Below are 18,228 nucleotides of genomic sequence, written 5' to 3'. Positions count from 1 at the left end.
GTGATATTTTGACTTAAAGAGCTGAAATGAAAATAAGAATAAGCAATGGTAGTAACAATAAGATAGGTCTGTAGGATGTTGTAATACTGTATGCTGGCATGATGCTGCCTTTCTTTTGTCAATATTCATCCAGGGAGCTTATGAACACACTCCACAATTCCTCTCAGAAATAATGATTTTAAATGTTGTTTTAAATAACTACTCACAGGATACTTCTGTCTTTCATTGTAGTTTGCCTTTAAAGGAATTTTGTGTCTTACATATGCTTTGAAAAAACCTAGTATATCAGAACACTTTAAAGTACAAATTTTGATTTTTGCACACAGCAGTGCTGTGGATAATGCAGCCTTGTTTGGAGCATTCATTGAGCCTCAGTGGGTCTTTAATCAGGGGGTCCCATGAATTGCAGATGTGTTTGTACTTAGCTATGTAAGAACTATTTAGTTTCTCTTTCCAAATCCCACTTTTGAGCTGTATCAAACACACATGTGAAATCATTCCAAATACTAAGTTTTTTTTACTTAGCTGTAAAGCTGTGTTTTACAAGTGCTCTCTGCTAATAAGATAGATACAAATGAACATTTTCAATTCCCCACTAATTATAGCTTTACTTGCAGTCTTACGTAACTTTTATCCTTCTTAAGGTTTGTTTGTTTGTTTTGTTTTAAATGTGTTTTGCTCTTACTTGTAGAACCAGGATGGATCATGTATCCAATCAATCAGCCTTATTCTTAAGCAGGACCTCAAGAGACAAGTGACTCTGACTCATTCAGGAGATGTTTTGGTATATGACCAATACAAAATTAACCTGCCTTTTGTGGATGGTAAGGAGTAATATATAAACTTGCAACTTCTATCGAGCACTAAGGCAATATTTTAATGGCATATGCATATGTTGTGGTACTGAAGTGGTATATTTTTAATATTCTGTGTAAAATGTTTCACAAATTAACTTTTCTAAGGAGAAATTATTTTCTCTGATTCTTGAACTTCATAATTTCCTTTCTTTTGTAAACAAGTGAAGTAAATAGAAATGGAAGGAGCCCTCTCACAGATGATTTACAAACAAAAAAAAAATTTCTTTGTGCTTCAGTAAGTTTTAAATCTCTCCTTCTGGAAGGTGTTACCAAATATTCTGTGTAGGAATATATGACAATGTTCTGTGAGATTCAATGTTAACTTTAACAAGAGATTTATACGAAAAAATTAGTACATTTAATGTCTTTGGGAATTTCCCCAAAAAGGCTTTAGTACAGGAAGTATGTTGCTGGTATTGGTCTGCAACGTTTCTATCTTTAAATTGATTTACATTTAGTTAAACTTTATGAATATTCTGGTGAACTCTGGATGCATTTTTAAAAAAAGCGGTACTGTTGTAAGTTTCTTGTTTTCTTTAAAGTCTGAATCAGTGTAATGTTTGGTGAGAAATCAACGATTAGGGGAAAATTGGGCTTTAGTAGGAAGAAAATGCAACTTACATAAAAATGATACAGAACAAAACCAGTGAAATGGCAAGAAACAAAATGCAGGCAGGTTTCCTTTGCTTTTCAACAGTCTCTGTTTTTACTCACCAGAGTCATTTGAAATACGGAAACTCTCCTCTGTATTTCTTCAAGTAAAGACGCGCATCGGATTACAGATACTGTACGACAGAGAAGGATTGAGGCTTTACCTTCAAGTGGATGGACGGTGGAAGGATGATACTGTGGGCCTTTGTGGAACCTTCAATGGGAATACAGAGGATGATTTTTTGTATGAATAGCTGCAAGATTTCTATTTACTAGTGTATATATATATCATCTACAGTTAGAGTGGTAGATCAAATGTGGGCTGAAGCTGAACTTACAGATATCAAGAATAATTTACTTAGAAGTTTTGTTAGTGAGATAGTAAGTTTTAGTTTACTAACAAAAAGATCTGTAAATTCAACTATAGGGTATCAAGCCAGGTTTTGCTTAAAATACTGTAATACAAAAAACACAGTGAAGTATATTTGACTAGTGCTTGTTTATCTGCCAAAATATGGAGTGGCCTGTAAAAGGGACTTCCTGTCTCCCTGCAAGCCTCTTCATCTCTTTCCAGCTCCTGTTTTCTGCTGCAAGTTCTAATCCGCTCTCTGTGACAGAGCCTCCATTGTTCAGTGCCTTCAGGCTAACAACAGGAATTGACTGTTGCCTGAGCTTCACTTCACTGTGATGCAGTGAAAGGTGGTCAGAGCTGCCTGAGCACCACGGTCAAGATTGCTGCTTGTCCAGCTTCTTTCTAGCATGTTTCCTACAGATAATAAAGAACAAATTGGCTTCCAAAGGACTGAGCAGCCTAATGGAAGTGGGAGAAGGAGAACATGAATTTAGAGCTTGACAGAACATTTCTTTGACCAAGGGAAGGGGAAAAAAAGAAAGAATAGAACATCTTTCTCTCAAAACTAATAGAAAAATGGGAAATCTTTCCATAATGGTTCTAATTTAAAAACACACGCACACAAATACAGTAGTGGGGTTTTTGACGAATTTCAGTCTTAAAGATTAAGAAGTATTATCAAGATTTTTTGATAATGAGACTAGGAAATATATAAACAAGATTTCAATGAAGAGATTACTTATGTAAAACTACTTTAAAAATTCTGTTTGAAGCACATAAGTTTTGTAGTGTGTTTTTGACAGTCTTTGAACTTGTTCTCAAATAAGTGAGAAATTGTTCAATAGTTGACATTTGTGAAAAAAATCCCTTAAACTAATCGTGCTGCGGTATGACACAAACCATAACATGTAAGCATCTTGATATGTACACGCAACACCTGACCCACAACAGGTTTGGGGCACTTGCCATAGATGGTGGTGCCTTTTGCAACACCTTCACTCCCAGCTACTTTACCAGAAGTAGTATTACTGGTTGTGTGCCTAATGCAATCTTTCCCAAGGGTATAAAATCCCATGCACTGTTTCAATCATTCTCCCTATACAATAGAAATGTGCCTTGGTTATTTTGATCAAAGTCTTTCTATCTTTTAGCTTCTGCTGCCTGTTTGATTACCTCATTGAATCCTCATGGATTCAATTGCTTATGCAGTTACATTTCTTTACCTTTGAATTTCTGTTCCTTCCTCTTTTTTGCAGGGACTAGAGGGCCTAGGAAGTCAGCTACCTAGGAACAGACAGGAAAATATAGGTAGAGGAGAGATGAAAATGAATCAGATATCACTGAGGAGGCAGGATTATGAATGAGGAGGCAGAATTATGAATATGAGAATGCAGACTTTCAGGGCAGTGGTTCTCCCTCCTTCTCTCTTGTGAAAATGGAACTTGTCCTGTTTTGATCTGTTCTTCCTTACAGGAAAATATAGGTAGAGGAGAGAGAAAAATGAATCAGATATCACTGAGGAGGCAGAATTATGAATATGAGAATGCAGACTTCCAGGGCAGTGCTTCTCCCTCCTTCTCTCTTGTGAAAATGGAACTTGTTCTGTTTTGATCTGTCCTTCCTTACAAAGTATCTAATGGCTCTAGAGCACATCTTCTCTTGTTTCTGGGCCTTTGCCTGGAAAGAAAGAGGAGTCCTGAAACTTAAGCTGACTGCTTTACATAGAAATGCATGTGAATATGGAACAGTGGAAGGGGAGCTTGAATCAGCTCTGCTGAAGAGGGTGGTAGAACTGAGACCATTCTGTAAACTCACTGTGTCTTTTGTGACTGGCTTCTGTTTTGTAAAAGATCTCCAGTTGGAGTAACTGAAAGCACTCCAGAGCTGTTTGGAAATGCATGGAAGACTTCAGCGGCATGCATTCTTGTGCATGATAGTTCACAGATGGATCCATGTGATATTCATCTGCAGGCAGGTGGGCAGTGAAGGTCAATTGTTATGTACAAATGTACTTTTACTTATATCCATGCCGATTTTCCTAGTTGGATCAGGGCAAAGTGATAAACAGTCCTACCCACTGAAAAAGCAGTAACATTTGTTGAGTTGTATTCCCTAACAAACCATGTAGTGTATTGTTTAAGTATTTTATGATACTTGCAGAGGCACTTGAAATACCTTTTTTTTATTTCTGGATTGCAGTTACAAAGTGTTGAGTTAGACATGCATGAAAACTTGATAGTATGTCTAGTATTAGTGATGCTGCTGGGTAAGATGGAGACTCAAAAGTATTGCAGTGTTCAATTTTGAAAAATACTGAAAAAATGAAATATTTGATTTTGTTGTCCGATATCAAAGAGAATGAATAGGAGAAAGATACTGATGCCAGAACTCAGCCAGACTCAGCCAGAAGAGTCCAGTTGGGAAAGATGCTAGGACCCCAGATGGTCACCAAGACATCCTTTAATAGTAATGAACTCTGTAGATCATCAGTTATATCAATTTCATAGTTCTTACCACTTCCTGACTTGGACTGTACATACTTTTTGGCAAGATATAGGGGTAAAATAATGAATTAAGTTTTGCTTGTAATTTCAGCAGTGCTAGGAAATCATCACATCTGCTGCTACATCATCCCATCTTTTGAGTGTTATACAATGTGCCGCACTAAGAAGCTGCATTCTTGTTAGTGGGTTTGGACATAAGTATAGAAAAAAGTGGCCTGTACAGGAAATCAGAAATCCTGGAAAAGGAATTTTCAAGTCCTAGTTCATGCATGCCTCTTACTTTTTGGGGAATACAAAGTTAACTCTTTCTGGGTATGCTAATGTAGCATAGTATTTCTTTTGATTATTGTTGCACAAATGTTAGTGCATTCAGAATTAAGATACTCAGATGTATGCAGTATTTGGAGCTGCTTATGTAATCATTTGATATTGATCTCCCTCTCCTGTGAGATAGAGCTCTGGCTCTGGCAACAGAAACAATGGGTAACAGGTTATTCTTTAAAGCAGTGTGTGTTTATGAAAGGCATTGGGTAGTGTGTAGCATCTGTTGCCTAACCCACATTGATGAAATAGTTTAAAGACTGTATGTAGGCACTGTCTAGGTATTGTAAAATTTCCTAAATACCTTAAAATCATTCCCTGAACAAGTTCAAAACTATGAGCAGCTAACTTCTTTTCTGACCTTTCTTGTAGCCGTATAGATAAAGGTAAAAAGATATATATGACAGTAGTATATAACCGTGATCAGTTGCTTGGATTAGAAGATACTTTTTATTCCAAGTCTCTTTAAACTCCCTTGCTGAAACAGTGTTTAATCTGTTATTTGTATAGCCTCTTACGCAGCGGAAGCTTGTAGCATCCTTACGAAGGACCTTTTTGCTCCATGCTACCCCTATTTGAGTCCTGTTCCCTATTTTGAGCAGTGCAGAAGAGACACTTGCAAATGTGGACAGATTTGTTTTTGCTCTGCTCTGGCCCATTATGCCCATCATTGTCGAAGATTTGGAATTGTAATAGATTTCAGAGGACGTGTCCCAGACTGCGGTGAGTTGCCTTTCACTTCTAGTTTTAAATAGGCTTCAGAATGACCATAAAACTAAATGAATATAATATTTAAATGAGAAATTAATTAATTCTATAATGATCTGTTGTGTATAAGGCAAAGTTCTTTTTTGTCAAGACAGAAACAAGTGTTTTAAGAGGAGTGTTGATATTTAATTTGATTGGTAGAATACAGGTAATGTAGAGATAGCCAAAGGTGACATCTGTTAACTCCTCTATAATGCCTCACAATTATAGGATTGGGGTTTATATTATGAATTTTTTCAGTTTATATGAACTTCTAGTCATGTAAGAAATGTTGATAGGACATGTAGTGCCCTTGTATAATTTTTTGTTTTAAATTATAGAATTGCAAACCTTATAAAACAACACTTAATTGACACCTCTGATGTTTCAGTAGGTTTTGCTCCATAAACAAGGCTGAAAATCTTCTCTTAGGAATATTAAAAATTTAACATGTTAGTTTTCATCACATCATGTAATTAAGCATGCTGTAATGCATGGTAAAGAGGATTTTGGAAAGTTGGTCCAGCTTAAGTATCTTGAACTGGAGTTGTCTGCATTTATATCTGAAAAGTCTGGCTTGCTTACTGTCATTATGACATGCATGTCTGTGTCCACTATGACTAAATGAATCATTTAAACCATTTAATTATATTTTACTCTTCTAGAAGCAAGTATAGTTTTATTAGAATATATTTAAAAGTCATGCTTGTCAGGTTTTAAATGAGTCTTTTTAGTACTTCACAAACTTCAGATATTTTTAAAGGAGAGATTTATAGGATGTGTGTGTGTATATATATATCTCAGAAAACTTATGATGATACTGAGCAAAGTATACATTTTATTTCTTGCTTTTAATGTTTTTGTTAAGATGCTGTGCATTTCCTAAAGCCCATACACAAGAGCCATGCATTTTCAGAGTTAGAGAAAAAGAACCTTCAACTGTTCTGTTTTCCATGTGTAAATCTGGATTAACTATGCAGACTTCATTGTACTTGTTATTTCTGTGGATTTACATCTGTGTAGTGTACACAGCATAGTGCCAAGATAGCAATTTTAGTGGAATTTAATGTGATTGGGAATGAAAGAATAGAGATGTTTATCAGAAAACTGTTGGGAGGTGCTTGATTCTCTTGCACTGTGATTTGAGATGTTTGTTTCATTTGGACAGCTCTTTCATGTGAAGATACAAAGGAGTACAGTACTTGTGTATCTACCTGTGGCAGAACCTGCCAAGCACTGTCCATGCCAGAGACATGCAGCAGTGATTGTGTAGAAGGCTGTGCTTGTCCTTCTGGAATGTATTTGAATTCCAAGACTGAACGATGTGTACAGAGGTAGGTAAAATTGCATTTCTGATAGTCACATTCACTATTTTAGAACACTGCATTTGCAAGTCAGAGTGAAAAGCTAATAAGCATGTAACCTTGTGGATATTATGAATCTGTAAACTTGGAGGGATCATAGAATTATACAGAACCTGAGTGTTGATAAAAAAAAATAGCTCTTTTATAGTACTGACACTCATCCAACATTTTCAAAGCTAGTTTCTACGTATTATCTGGGTTTGGCAAATAAGAGATACAAAAGGTGTTCACTGTTGTGTAGAGGTGCTGCTTTGTTACTGATTTGTTTTGGAATGTGCTCAATATATATGGTGTGTTGAGATCAATTTCTTGTATTTAAAAATCAAACAAGCAAACAAAAAACCCCCCAACCACAAAACCCCAACCCAACCAACCAAAAAAACTCACCAAAACCAGCAAAACAACCAATTGAACTTTGAACAGCAATTAAGTTATTGGGAATTCTTTTCTTCCTTCAGTTTGAATTAATCATAGTTATATATTTTTCCTCTACTCCAGAAATGAATGCCCGTGTTATTTTCAAGGAATTGACTATCCCCCTGGAGAAAACATTATGACATCTTTGGGGAAATGGTAAGATACTTATTTATTTTGTTTAGTTTTTTAAGAGCTCTGGGTCAAGTTATTCTGGGTAGTCTGTTGGTGTTTTTTGGTGGTGTGTTGTTGTTTGTTTGTTTGGTTTTGTTTGGTGTTTTTTTTGTGGGGTCATATTAATGAAAAGTACAGAACAAGCTTACATCAGTTTCCTATGCATGTTAGGACAGAGCTTCTTTAGAACTTAGGTTTTCAGGTGCTTATAATCTAATATATTGATGTGCAAAGTAGAGAGAAAAGCCACTGTAATTTTGTACATCCACAATAATGTAGAGAGCTCCAGAAGACCCCAGACACTTGCTAACTGTCGATTCAAATTTGTTCAGCTAGATCTTCATTGCTATTCTCCTTCACTATACCAGATCGTAAATCCATACATATGTATCTCAATATATCTTAATTGGCAAGTTAGCTCATCTTTACCTCAGGACAGATTCCCTGGAGAACCAGGCAACCTACTCTGTGTATGGGGGTGTGCAAAATCTGGGTGCACTGTTGCCTGCCTTCCTGGATATTTTTTACAGCGCTTGTGCCAGAGAGCAGTTATGGGAAAGGGCTTCTCCTGATAGATTATTTGATTTATTTCATTTCATCTTCTTCCTTAAGGGTCTAGTTTAGCTTATTATGCTAAGCACTATGGGAGAGATATGGCTGAATGCACAAAAATCTGTGATCATTCACAAATGCATTTTTTAAGAAAAGAGTTATGTTTCATGTGAATCTGTTAATTAAAAATATATCTACTGGTTTACAGCTACTAGTCTTGAAGATAAGAGATCTGTATTTCCTATTCAGTCATGAATTTGCTTGCCATGTTTTAATAAGGCTGTATACATATAAGCAAGGAAAGGCTTTTAAGCTCCTTTGAATTGCCTTGTGCTAAGTAACACATTAGGAACTGTATAGGACTGTATGCATGGATGAACTGGAAACAATGTGCACAACATGTATTGTTTTTAATCTGTCATTGCTTTTTTTTTATTAGAAACAATTATGATCTTTATTATGCACTCTCCATCTTTCTTATCAGTTGCTTCCTTTTTGGAACTTCAACTTTCAAACTTGAATTTCTTCTCATGTTTGTCTATGGAGTAGCTTTCTTTCTCTGTTCTCAGCCAGTTCTTTGAAATATTTTCATTGTGATACCAGCATTTTATCAGCATTTGAGTCCCCTACCATGCCCCACTCTCAGTTCACTTTAACAGTGTTTTGCCTGTTGGCTGCATTGTACTGTGAAGTCCTTGCCCACTTTTCGTGCAGTACTTTGGAGTTCAGACAAACCCCCAAACATGACAGCACAGTGTCTGTAACACATACAGAATTCATTTCTAAATCTGCTGACAAGCAGTGAGTGTACTGGGGACATCATAGCCACTGCAAAAGAATGGAGAATAGAGCTGGAGTTCCTGGGCTCTAGGTTCTCTAGTGCAGCACAGGACCTGAAATTAAGCCAGCATGGCTAAGCTGGCTAAGCCATCATGGCTAAGCCAGCAATGCCATTTTTCCCTGGCATTGAGTTGCTATCAGATCTGCTACCATTTTATAAAAGGACTGGGTAATTTTGGTTGGAATTAGACAGAGGCAGTGGTATGTTGCTCAGTACTTCCCTGCACACTTCATTCAGAATTCTGAGATTCAATGCAAATATTTGTACAGTTACTTTGTGTTGACTCATACTGAATGCTTCAGTATTAAACATTCATATTTTTAGATCTTCCTGGCTCTTATGACAGCTTCATATGTTTTTATTGCAGCCATTGCAGGGATGGAATAATGAATTGTGATAACAACATAATAGGTGAGTGAAGAGAAAGAGGTGAAAAGATATTCAGGTCAAATGAATATGCATTCTCTAATCTCTGTGGAACCTGTTATTTGTAGTAGAAGAATGTGCAACATGTACAAATGCATGTGCTCGCAGGAAGGGATTGATCATGTAGGAATTATATGTTTGGGTGACTGGAAGAAAGGCTGGTGCAAATCAGAAGTGTAACTGTACAAAATACTGCTAAATCTGAACAACGTTTTTTTTTTCCAGTGCTTTTAAATACTTTCTTTTTCTTTTTTTTTGGGTTGTTAATATAAGTAAGCTTAGCTACATGACAAAGAGCAGAATGTCAGAAGAACAAACAGGTTAGCTTTGCCCCATAAAACGTGATTGTAGGAACTGAACACTGGCAATAATTTTTCACAGATATTTCCTCTTTCCCTCCACAAACCTTGAGAGTAATTGAAATATGGAAGAATAATATATCTTGTGTCATACTCAAGTAAAAGAATGTAGCAAGTACTTTTTTCTATTGCAGTATATTTTATATATGATTAAGTATTATGGTCCATATTGTTGTTCTAATGCTCCTTTTACATCAGTGAGAAAGACTTTCATTTGAGGTTTCAGCTCTAAAATTACCAGCTCTTTGGCCTTTAGCAGAAATCTCTTCCCCATGCACTTGAAGGTAGTGGTTGTACTGATTTGACAGCCAGAACCTCTCTCCCTAATAAATAAACAAAACCTAGCAACCAACCAAAACAGCTTTAAAACACTGCCACTGCTTCAGGCATTTGTGTTAACTATACAAAGTATGCTAAGTGCAACCCAAAGGCAATTGTGTAATTGAATTGTTTTATTCATAGTCAGTGACCAAGGCATGGAAAGTCACACATAGCTCTCAGACCTCTTCTTGTGTTTTTTTTTGTTTTTTTTTTTTGCCTTCTGTTGATTTATGATTCTCTCTTGGTAGCACTTTGTATTTCTGTTTCAGAGGGCTGAATCCTGACTGTTTAGAAAGTCATGTCCCTTACTAAACAAATATATTAATTCCGGTATTTTATATGAGATTTTACAAGGGCATGTAGGGATAGGAAAGAGGGAATGGCTTTAACTGTAAGAGGGTAGATTATGATTAGACATTAAGAAGAAAAGAGTGTGGTGAGGCCCTGTAACAGGTTGCCCAGAGAAGCTGTGCCTGACCCATCCTTGGAAGTGCTCAAGGCCAGGGTGGATGGGGCTTTGAGCAACCTGGTCTAGCGGAAGGTGTCCCTGCCCATGACAAGGAGGTTGGAAAGATAATCTTTGAGGTCCCTTCCAACCCAAACCATTCTGTGATGCTGAGATTTATAGGGGTTCTGTGAAGTTAGCTATGCTCAGGAGAGACAGGTAGTCAGATGTTACTGGATGATACACCTTTGCATTACATATTCTCAATCTAAATCTAATGCACCTTTATGAAATACAAAATTTCAGGCATGAAGACTAATATGTTTGTCAATTTTTCCCCTCAGTATACAGCTGCCCAGTTGGACAGATTTATATTAACTGCAGTAATCCACAAATTGATCCTGAACTTAGCAGAGAGAGAACTTGTGAGAATCAGCTATTAAACCTCACTTTCTCAGCACACCTTCCTTGTGTTTCAGGTTGCGTCTGCCCACCTGGGTAAGTACAGACAGATTTGCATCTTTTTGTGCACAAACACAGATGACCACCTTCATTAGTGATTGAACAATTAATTCTGCTGACATAATACATTTCTACTTGGAGAATTTGAGGTATTAAGGTGTGAGCATCCGACTTGCAAAGGCTTATCATGCAATAATGTGGACTGTTTAAGGCATAAGGAATGGTAAACTGAGAGACAGGTGGAGCTAAAGGTCTAATACCTCACAACAATAAAACCAAAAACCAACAGAAGTATAGAAAGGCCATTGCAATATTTGATCTAATCCCTGTACTGCAGCGGAATGATGTTTACCTAGATAGTTCTTTTCAGATAGCCGACTTCATTTTTGGACATATCACTGAGGGAGGCATGTTTCTTCATTCTTTCATTACTTTCAGTATCCTCTCCATCAAAATGATATTTTCTCAGGGATTTGTGCTGAAAATGTGCGGATGAGCAGCCACTGTGTTTTGGAATCAAGCACTGTATTGCAGATATTTTTTGAATATAAAAATAGAAATCATGTGTTTAAGTTACATTGGTTTTGATGGGATTTAGTCTCTTAAGCACATAACTAAGAAGTTTTTGAGTATTATTACCCTAAAATTACTGTTTATGCCTCAGAACAAAGAGTAAGAGCCAGATCCTCTGTCAAACTGTGTTGAAATAGCTCATTTGAAGTCTCTACTACAATTGGAGCAATTCAACCTAATAAGAATTTTCAGGTTTGTTTCTTTTTCTCACTTAATGTTCTCACAGAATAGAGCTATGAAAAGATAGTAAACTGAAAGCTATAGTATCCTGAAACTGCAATTAAGTTTTGAAACAATGAAACCATTGGGTGCTACAGTAATATTATTGACACCTGTTGGTTTTTAAATATTAGTTTATACTGTTTTCTGTTTAGGGAAGTAATGGTTGGTGGTGGAATTCTGGTATGTTACCTGCTGCTTATTTCATTCTTTTTACCTCCCTGAAACTCTATTGCAGATGTTTTGTTCTTGGGACTGAAGTCTACGTGGCTGCACAGAATCATAGAATAGTTAGGGTTGGAAAGGACCTTAGGATCATCTAGTTCCAAACCCCCGCCATGGGCGGGGACACCTCACACTAAACCGTGCCACCCAAGGCTTCATCCAACCTGGCTTTGGACGCTGCCAGGGATGGAGCATTCACAACCTCCCTGGGCAACCCATTCCAGTGCCTCACCACCCTAACAGGAAAGAATTTCCTCTTTATATCCAATCTAAACTTCCCCTGTTTAACCCGTTACCCCTTGTCCTGTCACTGCAGGATAAATCAGTTGGCAATAGACTGTTTCCCAAGGGAGTGCAAAGAGCTGTGCAATACAAAGCCTGGTGAAAACTGCACTGCTGGAAGCTGAGGGGGTTATTTTTTAGTGTTCTGGTCCAGATTTCTGTGTTTTGCAGAAGTGAAGAATTTTTTGACTCACAGGTGGCACATTGCTTCTAATGATGTCCTTACCAACACTATTTATGTATTTGTTTTTCTGTGAATGAGTAAAGCTATAGATAATAAAATAGTAACTGCATCTTCAGTGTAGTGAAATCATAGGTGTCCTTGGATCTTTGCAGTTCATTGTAGGTTGGAGAGTAAATATAAGCATCAAGAAAAACATCTGATACTTCAAAGACGAGCTGTGTACAGCCTCTCTGTGCAGTATTTGTGGTGAATTCTTAGATCATTGAAATCTATCCATTTGCTTGGCTTTACAAGAGAGAAAGCTGTTATCACTTGTTTTAGCCAGGGCAAGAAGGTGAGGAAAAAACTGTATTTAGTGTTACTTTGTCAGTGTGATGCTCTTTGTCTGAATGTGCCCTGTTCAGTTCTGAGCAGCTTTCTATCAGTGGGAATTTCAGTTTCACAGTTGGTTGTCTTCAAGAGACACAATATTTAAATTAAATATGGATCAGAAAGAACACTTCACATACCCTGAGTGAAAATTATAGTTTCTCAGTTTAATGGCGGACGGGAGTTTATGATATCTGCACATTCTCATTAAGAGGAGCTACAGAGTGGCAAATTTCTATCTGATAATTATCACAATGAAGAAGAACCTAAGTTACAGTACAAAAATTACCAGTTCATTAATATGAGTAAATAAAATGCAAATCTTTCCTTTTGGATACCTGGGAAGCAAAACAGTGTCATCACCCTGTTTGCCATGCATGTGCCTTACACCCATGATCCCTTGTCCATGGTTCAGGGCTTTTTTTATAGTAAAAGCACATACCACTAATGCAAAGAGGCATAATGGCACCCACATATCTTGGAAGACCTATTGTCTTCAGTTAAATGTAAGTTAATTGTCTGAGTTACAACAAATTTGGTGAAATGTAGAGGTGGTCTGGAAAAATCTTTCCCAGACTTTAATATTTATTTGTCAATGAAAAAGTCTTCATGGGGTTAGTGGCTAAAGGGCTAGTGCTGGAAGTGCTAGCACGTACCAAAGAGTCACTTTCCTGTGAAAGAAAATTACCAAATTACTTATATAATCATTAATAAAGTTATGCCTTTTCAATTTTAGAATATTTAAAATATTACTTGTTTTTCAATAATAATAATAATAATGTTAGTAATGTGAAAGTTTAGGAAAACGTTGTTGTATCTAGATACCAGGTGTACTTCTGCTGGATGCATGTATTTTTGTTCTGGTTTTTTTTTGTTTCTTTTTTTTATAGTCTTGTTAAACATGGGGATGTGTGCTTGAATGCAGATGAATGTCCATGTTCATGGAAAGGAAAGGAATACTTTCCAGGTGACAAAGTAATTTCTTCCTGTCATACATGGTAAGCAGAGATCTGTTTAGGATGATTATTTGATTTTAGTTGTTTATTTATGAATGGATTATTCCTTCATATTTTTTAATTATAAATTTCACACCAGATTTCAGTAAATAATCTACCCTAATTTTGTATTTACATTTATTCAAAGAGCTATGAAAATGACTTTTTTTTTTTAGGTTTGTTTGTTTCAAGGAGCTTTTGCATACAAAATTACAGCTATTTGGGATTTATTTTTTGTAAAGCTTGAATTGTAAAAATATTTTATTTCATTATCAAGGCAATCTAAAGATTCTTTGCCTAGTGTTCCTAAGCTAAAGTAAAATCCTTCAGTTATTACACCTGAATGACATTTTTTTTTTTAGAGCTTTATACTTATTTATTTTCATATTTAGCTTTGAGTCCTAGCAGTCTAAGGACCCAAAACATGACCTTGTGGCCATAAGCATGTGCCCCCTACAATGATAAATTAAGGGGAATACTGAGCATAGTAACAGATAAATTGGTTGCTAATTTTGAGTGTATGGATACTGATGAATCAATGGCTTTAAAAGGAAGCGTTCCAATAGACGGGTTGATAGGATCACTCAAATACATACATAAACCTATTCCATTTACTATCCAGTGTTGTAAATGCAGCACATACCCTACAGCTACATTATTCTGCAAAATTTCCTTGGGCACTCTCAGTAGATCATCAAACACTACCATTTTAATAAGCTTCACAATAGCTAAGATATTAAAATATACCCCATCTGCATGATCCTAAAGTAAACTTGTTTCTTGGTGGTCTCTGCCTGTTTTTCTTCTCTGACCACAGTTGAATGTTGCAAGCTGGCACTAAGCAGCACTATTTGTCTTACCAAAGCCTCAGAAAGATAAGGTGTACCATCAGACATCAAGATACTATGGTAGTGGTGTAGCCTCTAGCTTCTCTGTCTTCCCAGCAGAGCAGTTCCTGCCTTTTGTCCCATTATTTTAGCTTACCAGGAATATTTAACGGTTGTCACCTGGTAAACTACTGCTCCTGGCCTACACAGCTCAGTATAACCTAGTACAGTGAAGGCTTGTCCAGTCAGCACTAATCACTGCCTTGTCTGGATGTTGTTGCCCCCTCCAGCCTTGTGCTGACTGCTACCTCTGCCTCTTGTCAGGTCCTCAGTATCTGCTCTAGAAGATATTTCTAGCCCTTTGGTCGACTGGTGAAGCAACTTACAAGCCATCTCCACTGGGCAGGCAGGTAAAGCGACCCGGGTTATTCACCCCCTTATTTCTAAAGGCCTCTCCAATTGGACCTGGTGTGGGATTGCTTGCATCAGAAAGAACTATTATATCCCATTTAATCAATATGAGACTTCACCAAAGGCAACAGCAGTGCAGGCAGAAAGACACTGGATATTTAGCCTTCTCTTTTTTTTTTTCCGAGGCCAGGCTCATTAATTCGTGTACAAATCCTTCCAGTTGTCATGGCTTTTCTAGACATGTAAATGTGCATTTTTGCTCATGCAAAGTGTGAGAATACTCCTGTGTAAACCAGCCCACTTTGGCTATTATAGCAGTTATAATGACATTAGTGTTATGTAGTGCACAGAAATAGCCTTCATTCATACTAAATATCATCTTATTAACGTCTGATGTAGTATTAGCTACACAATCGTTATTGTGATTTTTCTATTGAGCAGTAAAATAGCAAAATAATTTCTTAAATTGGCAAAACTACCAGTGGAGTGCCAGGAACTTTTAACTTAAGCTTTGGGGTCTGGATGAACTACTGTTCTGGTTTCTTAAGTTTGGTTTTCAGTGCAACTGCTTCAAATTGTTAGCATGTGCTGGTGAGATTAAACACAAAAGGTTACTGCATTAACTGAAGCTATCAGAGTGGCATTTTCGTGCTCTGCTGGGCAAGGTAAGATAGGTGGTGCAGTTATCTGTGCTGGTTTGCTGTCATACTTTGAGACCATTGAGCAAATGTTCTTAAGTACTTCTTGGAGATACTTTTTTATAAAAAGGTAATCAAAATTTGGAAGATGCAAAGTTTGGAAGTAGCTCTGCTTTTCCAACTTAAGACTCCAGATTCTGATAACTAGTTCACTTAATATGAAACAAAACTGGTGCAGAGGACTTTGAAAACATTCTGTACCTCTTAAGCCCTTCCTTCTGACTGTAAATGCGTTAAGACTCCTGAAAAAGTATGCAAAGGAACTCCCTACTCTTTGCATGCTAAGAAATGTTTCTGCATGAGTCTGTAGCATAAAAGCATGTAGAGGATTGTTTGAATAGTCTTAAAAAAAATAAAAAAATAGGTAAACCTAAACCTTAATATCTTGCAGAGAGCATGAGAAGCAGCACTTGTTCTGTCCATCCAAATATACTTTCTTCTATTTGCCTCTCTCCATCAGCTTGATTAGGATCTTGCCTTAGGTACTGCTTTAATGTGACTAGAGTTAGGTAGGTGAGTCCCACTGCTGCATACCTGTGCTTTGGTACAGCACTTTCCACATGTCGGACTCTTATTTTAGCCATGTGCTTAGTGGTCTTATATGTGTTGTTATATAAAACACAAGCAGTGGGTGCATGAAAGAAAATTCTGGCCATCATTTGTAAATCTTACAGCATTTGTGAAAATGTTATTTAGATTGCAAGAGGGATATGCAGAAAGAGACGTAGTATCCAGTACTGCAAAGCCTCACTGTGAGGCAGTTACAAAACAAAGGTAATTCAGAAATGTCTGAATAGTCAGTGTATGTGTGATGAGAGCATTTTGATGCTTAGGGTGGCCATAGACAGAGCTTGAACTGTTCTGGAACCTCCTAAACTGGCTAGGGCTTAGAGTGGTATCTGGCCGTCTGAAAGAAAAAGGAGCCTAAGAACCAAAATAGGGTACTGATTTTTTTCCTTTTTACTGTGAAATTGTTCAAGCAGAGAGTGCATAATGACTGTAGCAACAGGACACATTGCTTGTTGATTCTAAGATGCAGCTCATATAGAAACAAATGTTCTGTGAGAAGCTGAAAAGGAAAACTTGTGGTATATCATTGGTATGAGTTATTAGAGAATAAATTGTATTATTTGGGTAGTAATTCTTGTTTTCTTGTTTAAACAAAGAATGCCCTTTTGGTGTTTGTATTTTCTAGAACCTATAAATTCTAACAGGAAGAAACACGGACTGTATGAGTTCAAGATGCAAATTTTTATTCCAGAGAATCAATTTATACATGCTGCCTCTAGTTAGCCTTCCAAAATGCTTTTGTCCGCAGTCATCATACCTGCATGGCTTCTGTTTTTTTGTTTCTTGGTGCAATAGCTGTAATCATTTGCTTGTGGTTACAATTGATACTACTATTATTGGTCATACATTTTTCAGCATTTGCCAGCATGGATCATTTCAATGCATCTTCCATCCTTGCCCATCAATGTGTACTGCATATGGGGATCGGCACTACAGAACGTTTGATGGACTAACTTTTGACTTTATTGGAACTTGTAAGGTTTACCTAGTTAAGGTGAGACTTCTTTTGTAAAACCTCTCTAAAACTGGATTTAAAAACTCCTCTTCTACTTATTTCCCATCTGACCATTTTATTGAGTTCATCATACTGTTTTTAAAGCTTTGATGTTGGTTAGACTTTGAATCATTGTTATGATTTAAGCCCAGATGGTAGCTTAGAACCACACAGCCTCTTGCTCAATTCCCCCTTTATTCCCCTGAGCTCCTGGTGGGATGGGGAGGAGAATCAAAAGAATGTAAATCCCACAGATTGAGATAAGACCTGTCCAATAACTAAAGTATAATGCAAAACTACTACTAATAATACTACTAATAATGTTAAGGCGAAAGAATATAAAACTAAAAAGGGAAACAATAACCAGCAGTGATTCACAATACAATTGCTCACCACACACCAGCCGATATCCAGCCTGACCCAAGCAGTGATCTAACCCTTCCGAGTAACTCCCCCCCCCATTTATAGACTGGGCATGATGTGCTATAGTATGGAATACCTCTTTGGCTAGTTTGGGTCAGATGTCCTGTCTCTGCTTCCTCCTGGTTTCAAGTGCCCCTCCTCACTGGCAGAGCATGAGACTGAAAAGTCCTTGATCAGGGTAAGCATTACTTAGCAACAGCTAAAACACAGGTGTGTTATCAGCATTGTCCTTAGACTAAAGTTGAAAACACAGCACTGCACCTGCTACTAAGGAGAAAAATAAGTTACATCTGAACCTCTCAATCATACATTATATAATAATTATACTCCGTAGTTTCTGCTATGTGATTTAAATATTTATGTCAGTATATTTAAAAGTGGCCATTTCAATTTATTTTTTTTTTTTTTCCCCAGGGTACTTCTTCAACCAATCTTTCTGTTATTATAGAGAATGTTAACTGCTTTAATACTGGAATTATTTGCAGAAAAAACATTTTCATTAACGTTGGAAAATCCTTTTTAATATTTGATGATGAATCTGGAAATCCAGTAAGTTTCAGTCTTTAACACTGATCAAAAGGTAGCATATGTACCTCTCTGGGTGTTTTTTCCTTTCATTAACAAAAACTTACTGTGCCACATGAGTAGCAGAGGTGTGGATATCATTG

The 18,228-nt window shown here is 36.9% G+C and overlaps 1 protein-coding gene across 1 annotated transcript in view; it reads left to right on the top strand.

Moving 5' to 3' along the window:
* OTOG (otogelin) overlaps nt 1-18,228 on the top strand; it is a 97,086-nt gene that overhangs the window by 25,708 nt on the left and 53,150 nt on the right. Inside the window, exons 14-24 of the mRNA XM_062608917.1 lie at nt 692-824; nt 1,575-1,752; nt 3,711-3,835; nt 5,196-5,408; nt 6,601-6,766; nt 7,295-7,369; nt 9,145-9,188; nt 10,673-10,826; nt 13,533-13,640; nt 16,999-17,137; nt 17,975-18,109. Of these exons, the coding sequence (XP_062464901.1) occupies nt 692-824; nt 1,575-1,752; nt 3,711-3,835; nt 5,196-5,408; nt 6,601-6,766; nt 7,295-7,369; nt 9,145-9,188; nt 10,673-10,826; nt 13,533-13,640; nt 16,999-17,137; nt 17,975-18,109 (1,470 nt within the window). The remainder of the gene's footprint in view (nt 1-691; nt 825-1,574; nt 1,753-3,710; nt 3,836-5,195; nt 5,409-6,600; nt 6,767-7,294; nt 7,370-9,144; nt 9,189-10,672; nt 10,827-13,532; nt 13,641-16,998; nt 17,138-17,974; nt 18,110-18,228) is intronic.

The sequence above is a fragment of the Pezoporus occidentalis genome, unplaced genomic scaffold (assembly GCF_034315485.1).
Source record: "Pezoporus occidentalis ecotype Australia unplaced genomic scaffold, CSIRO_AGI_Poc_V1 ctg131, whole genome shotgun sequence".
Lineage (NCBI taxonomy): Eukaryota > Metazoa > Chordata > Aves > Psittaciformes > Psittacidae > Pezoporus > Pezoporus occidentalis.
The sequence above is the reverse complement of the archived record's forward strand: the minus strand, read 5'-3'. Positions and strand labels throughout refer to the sequence as shown.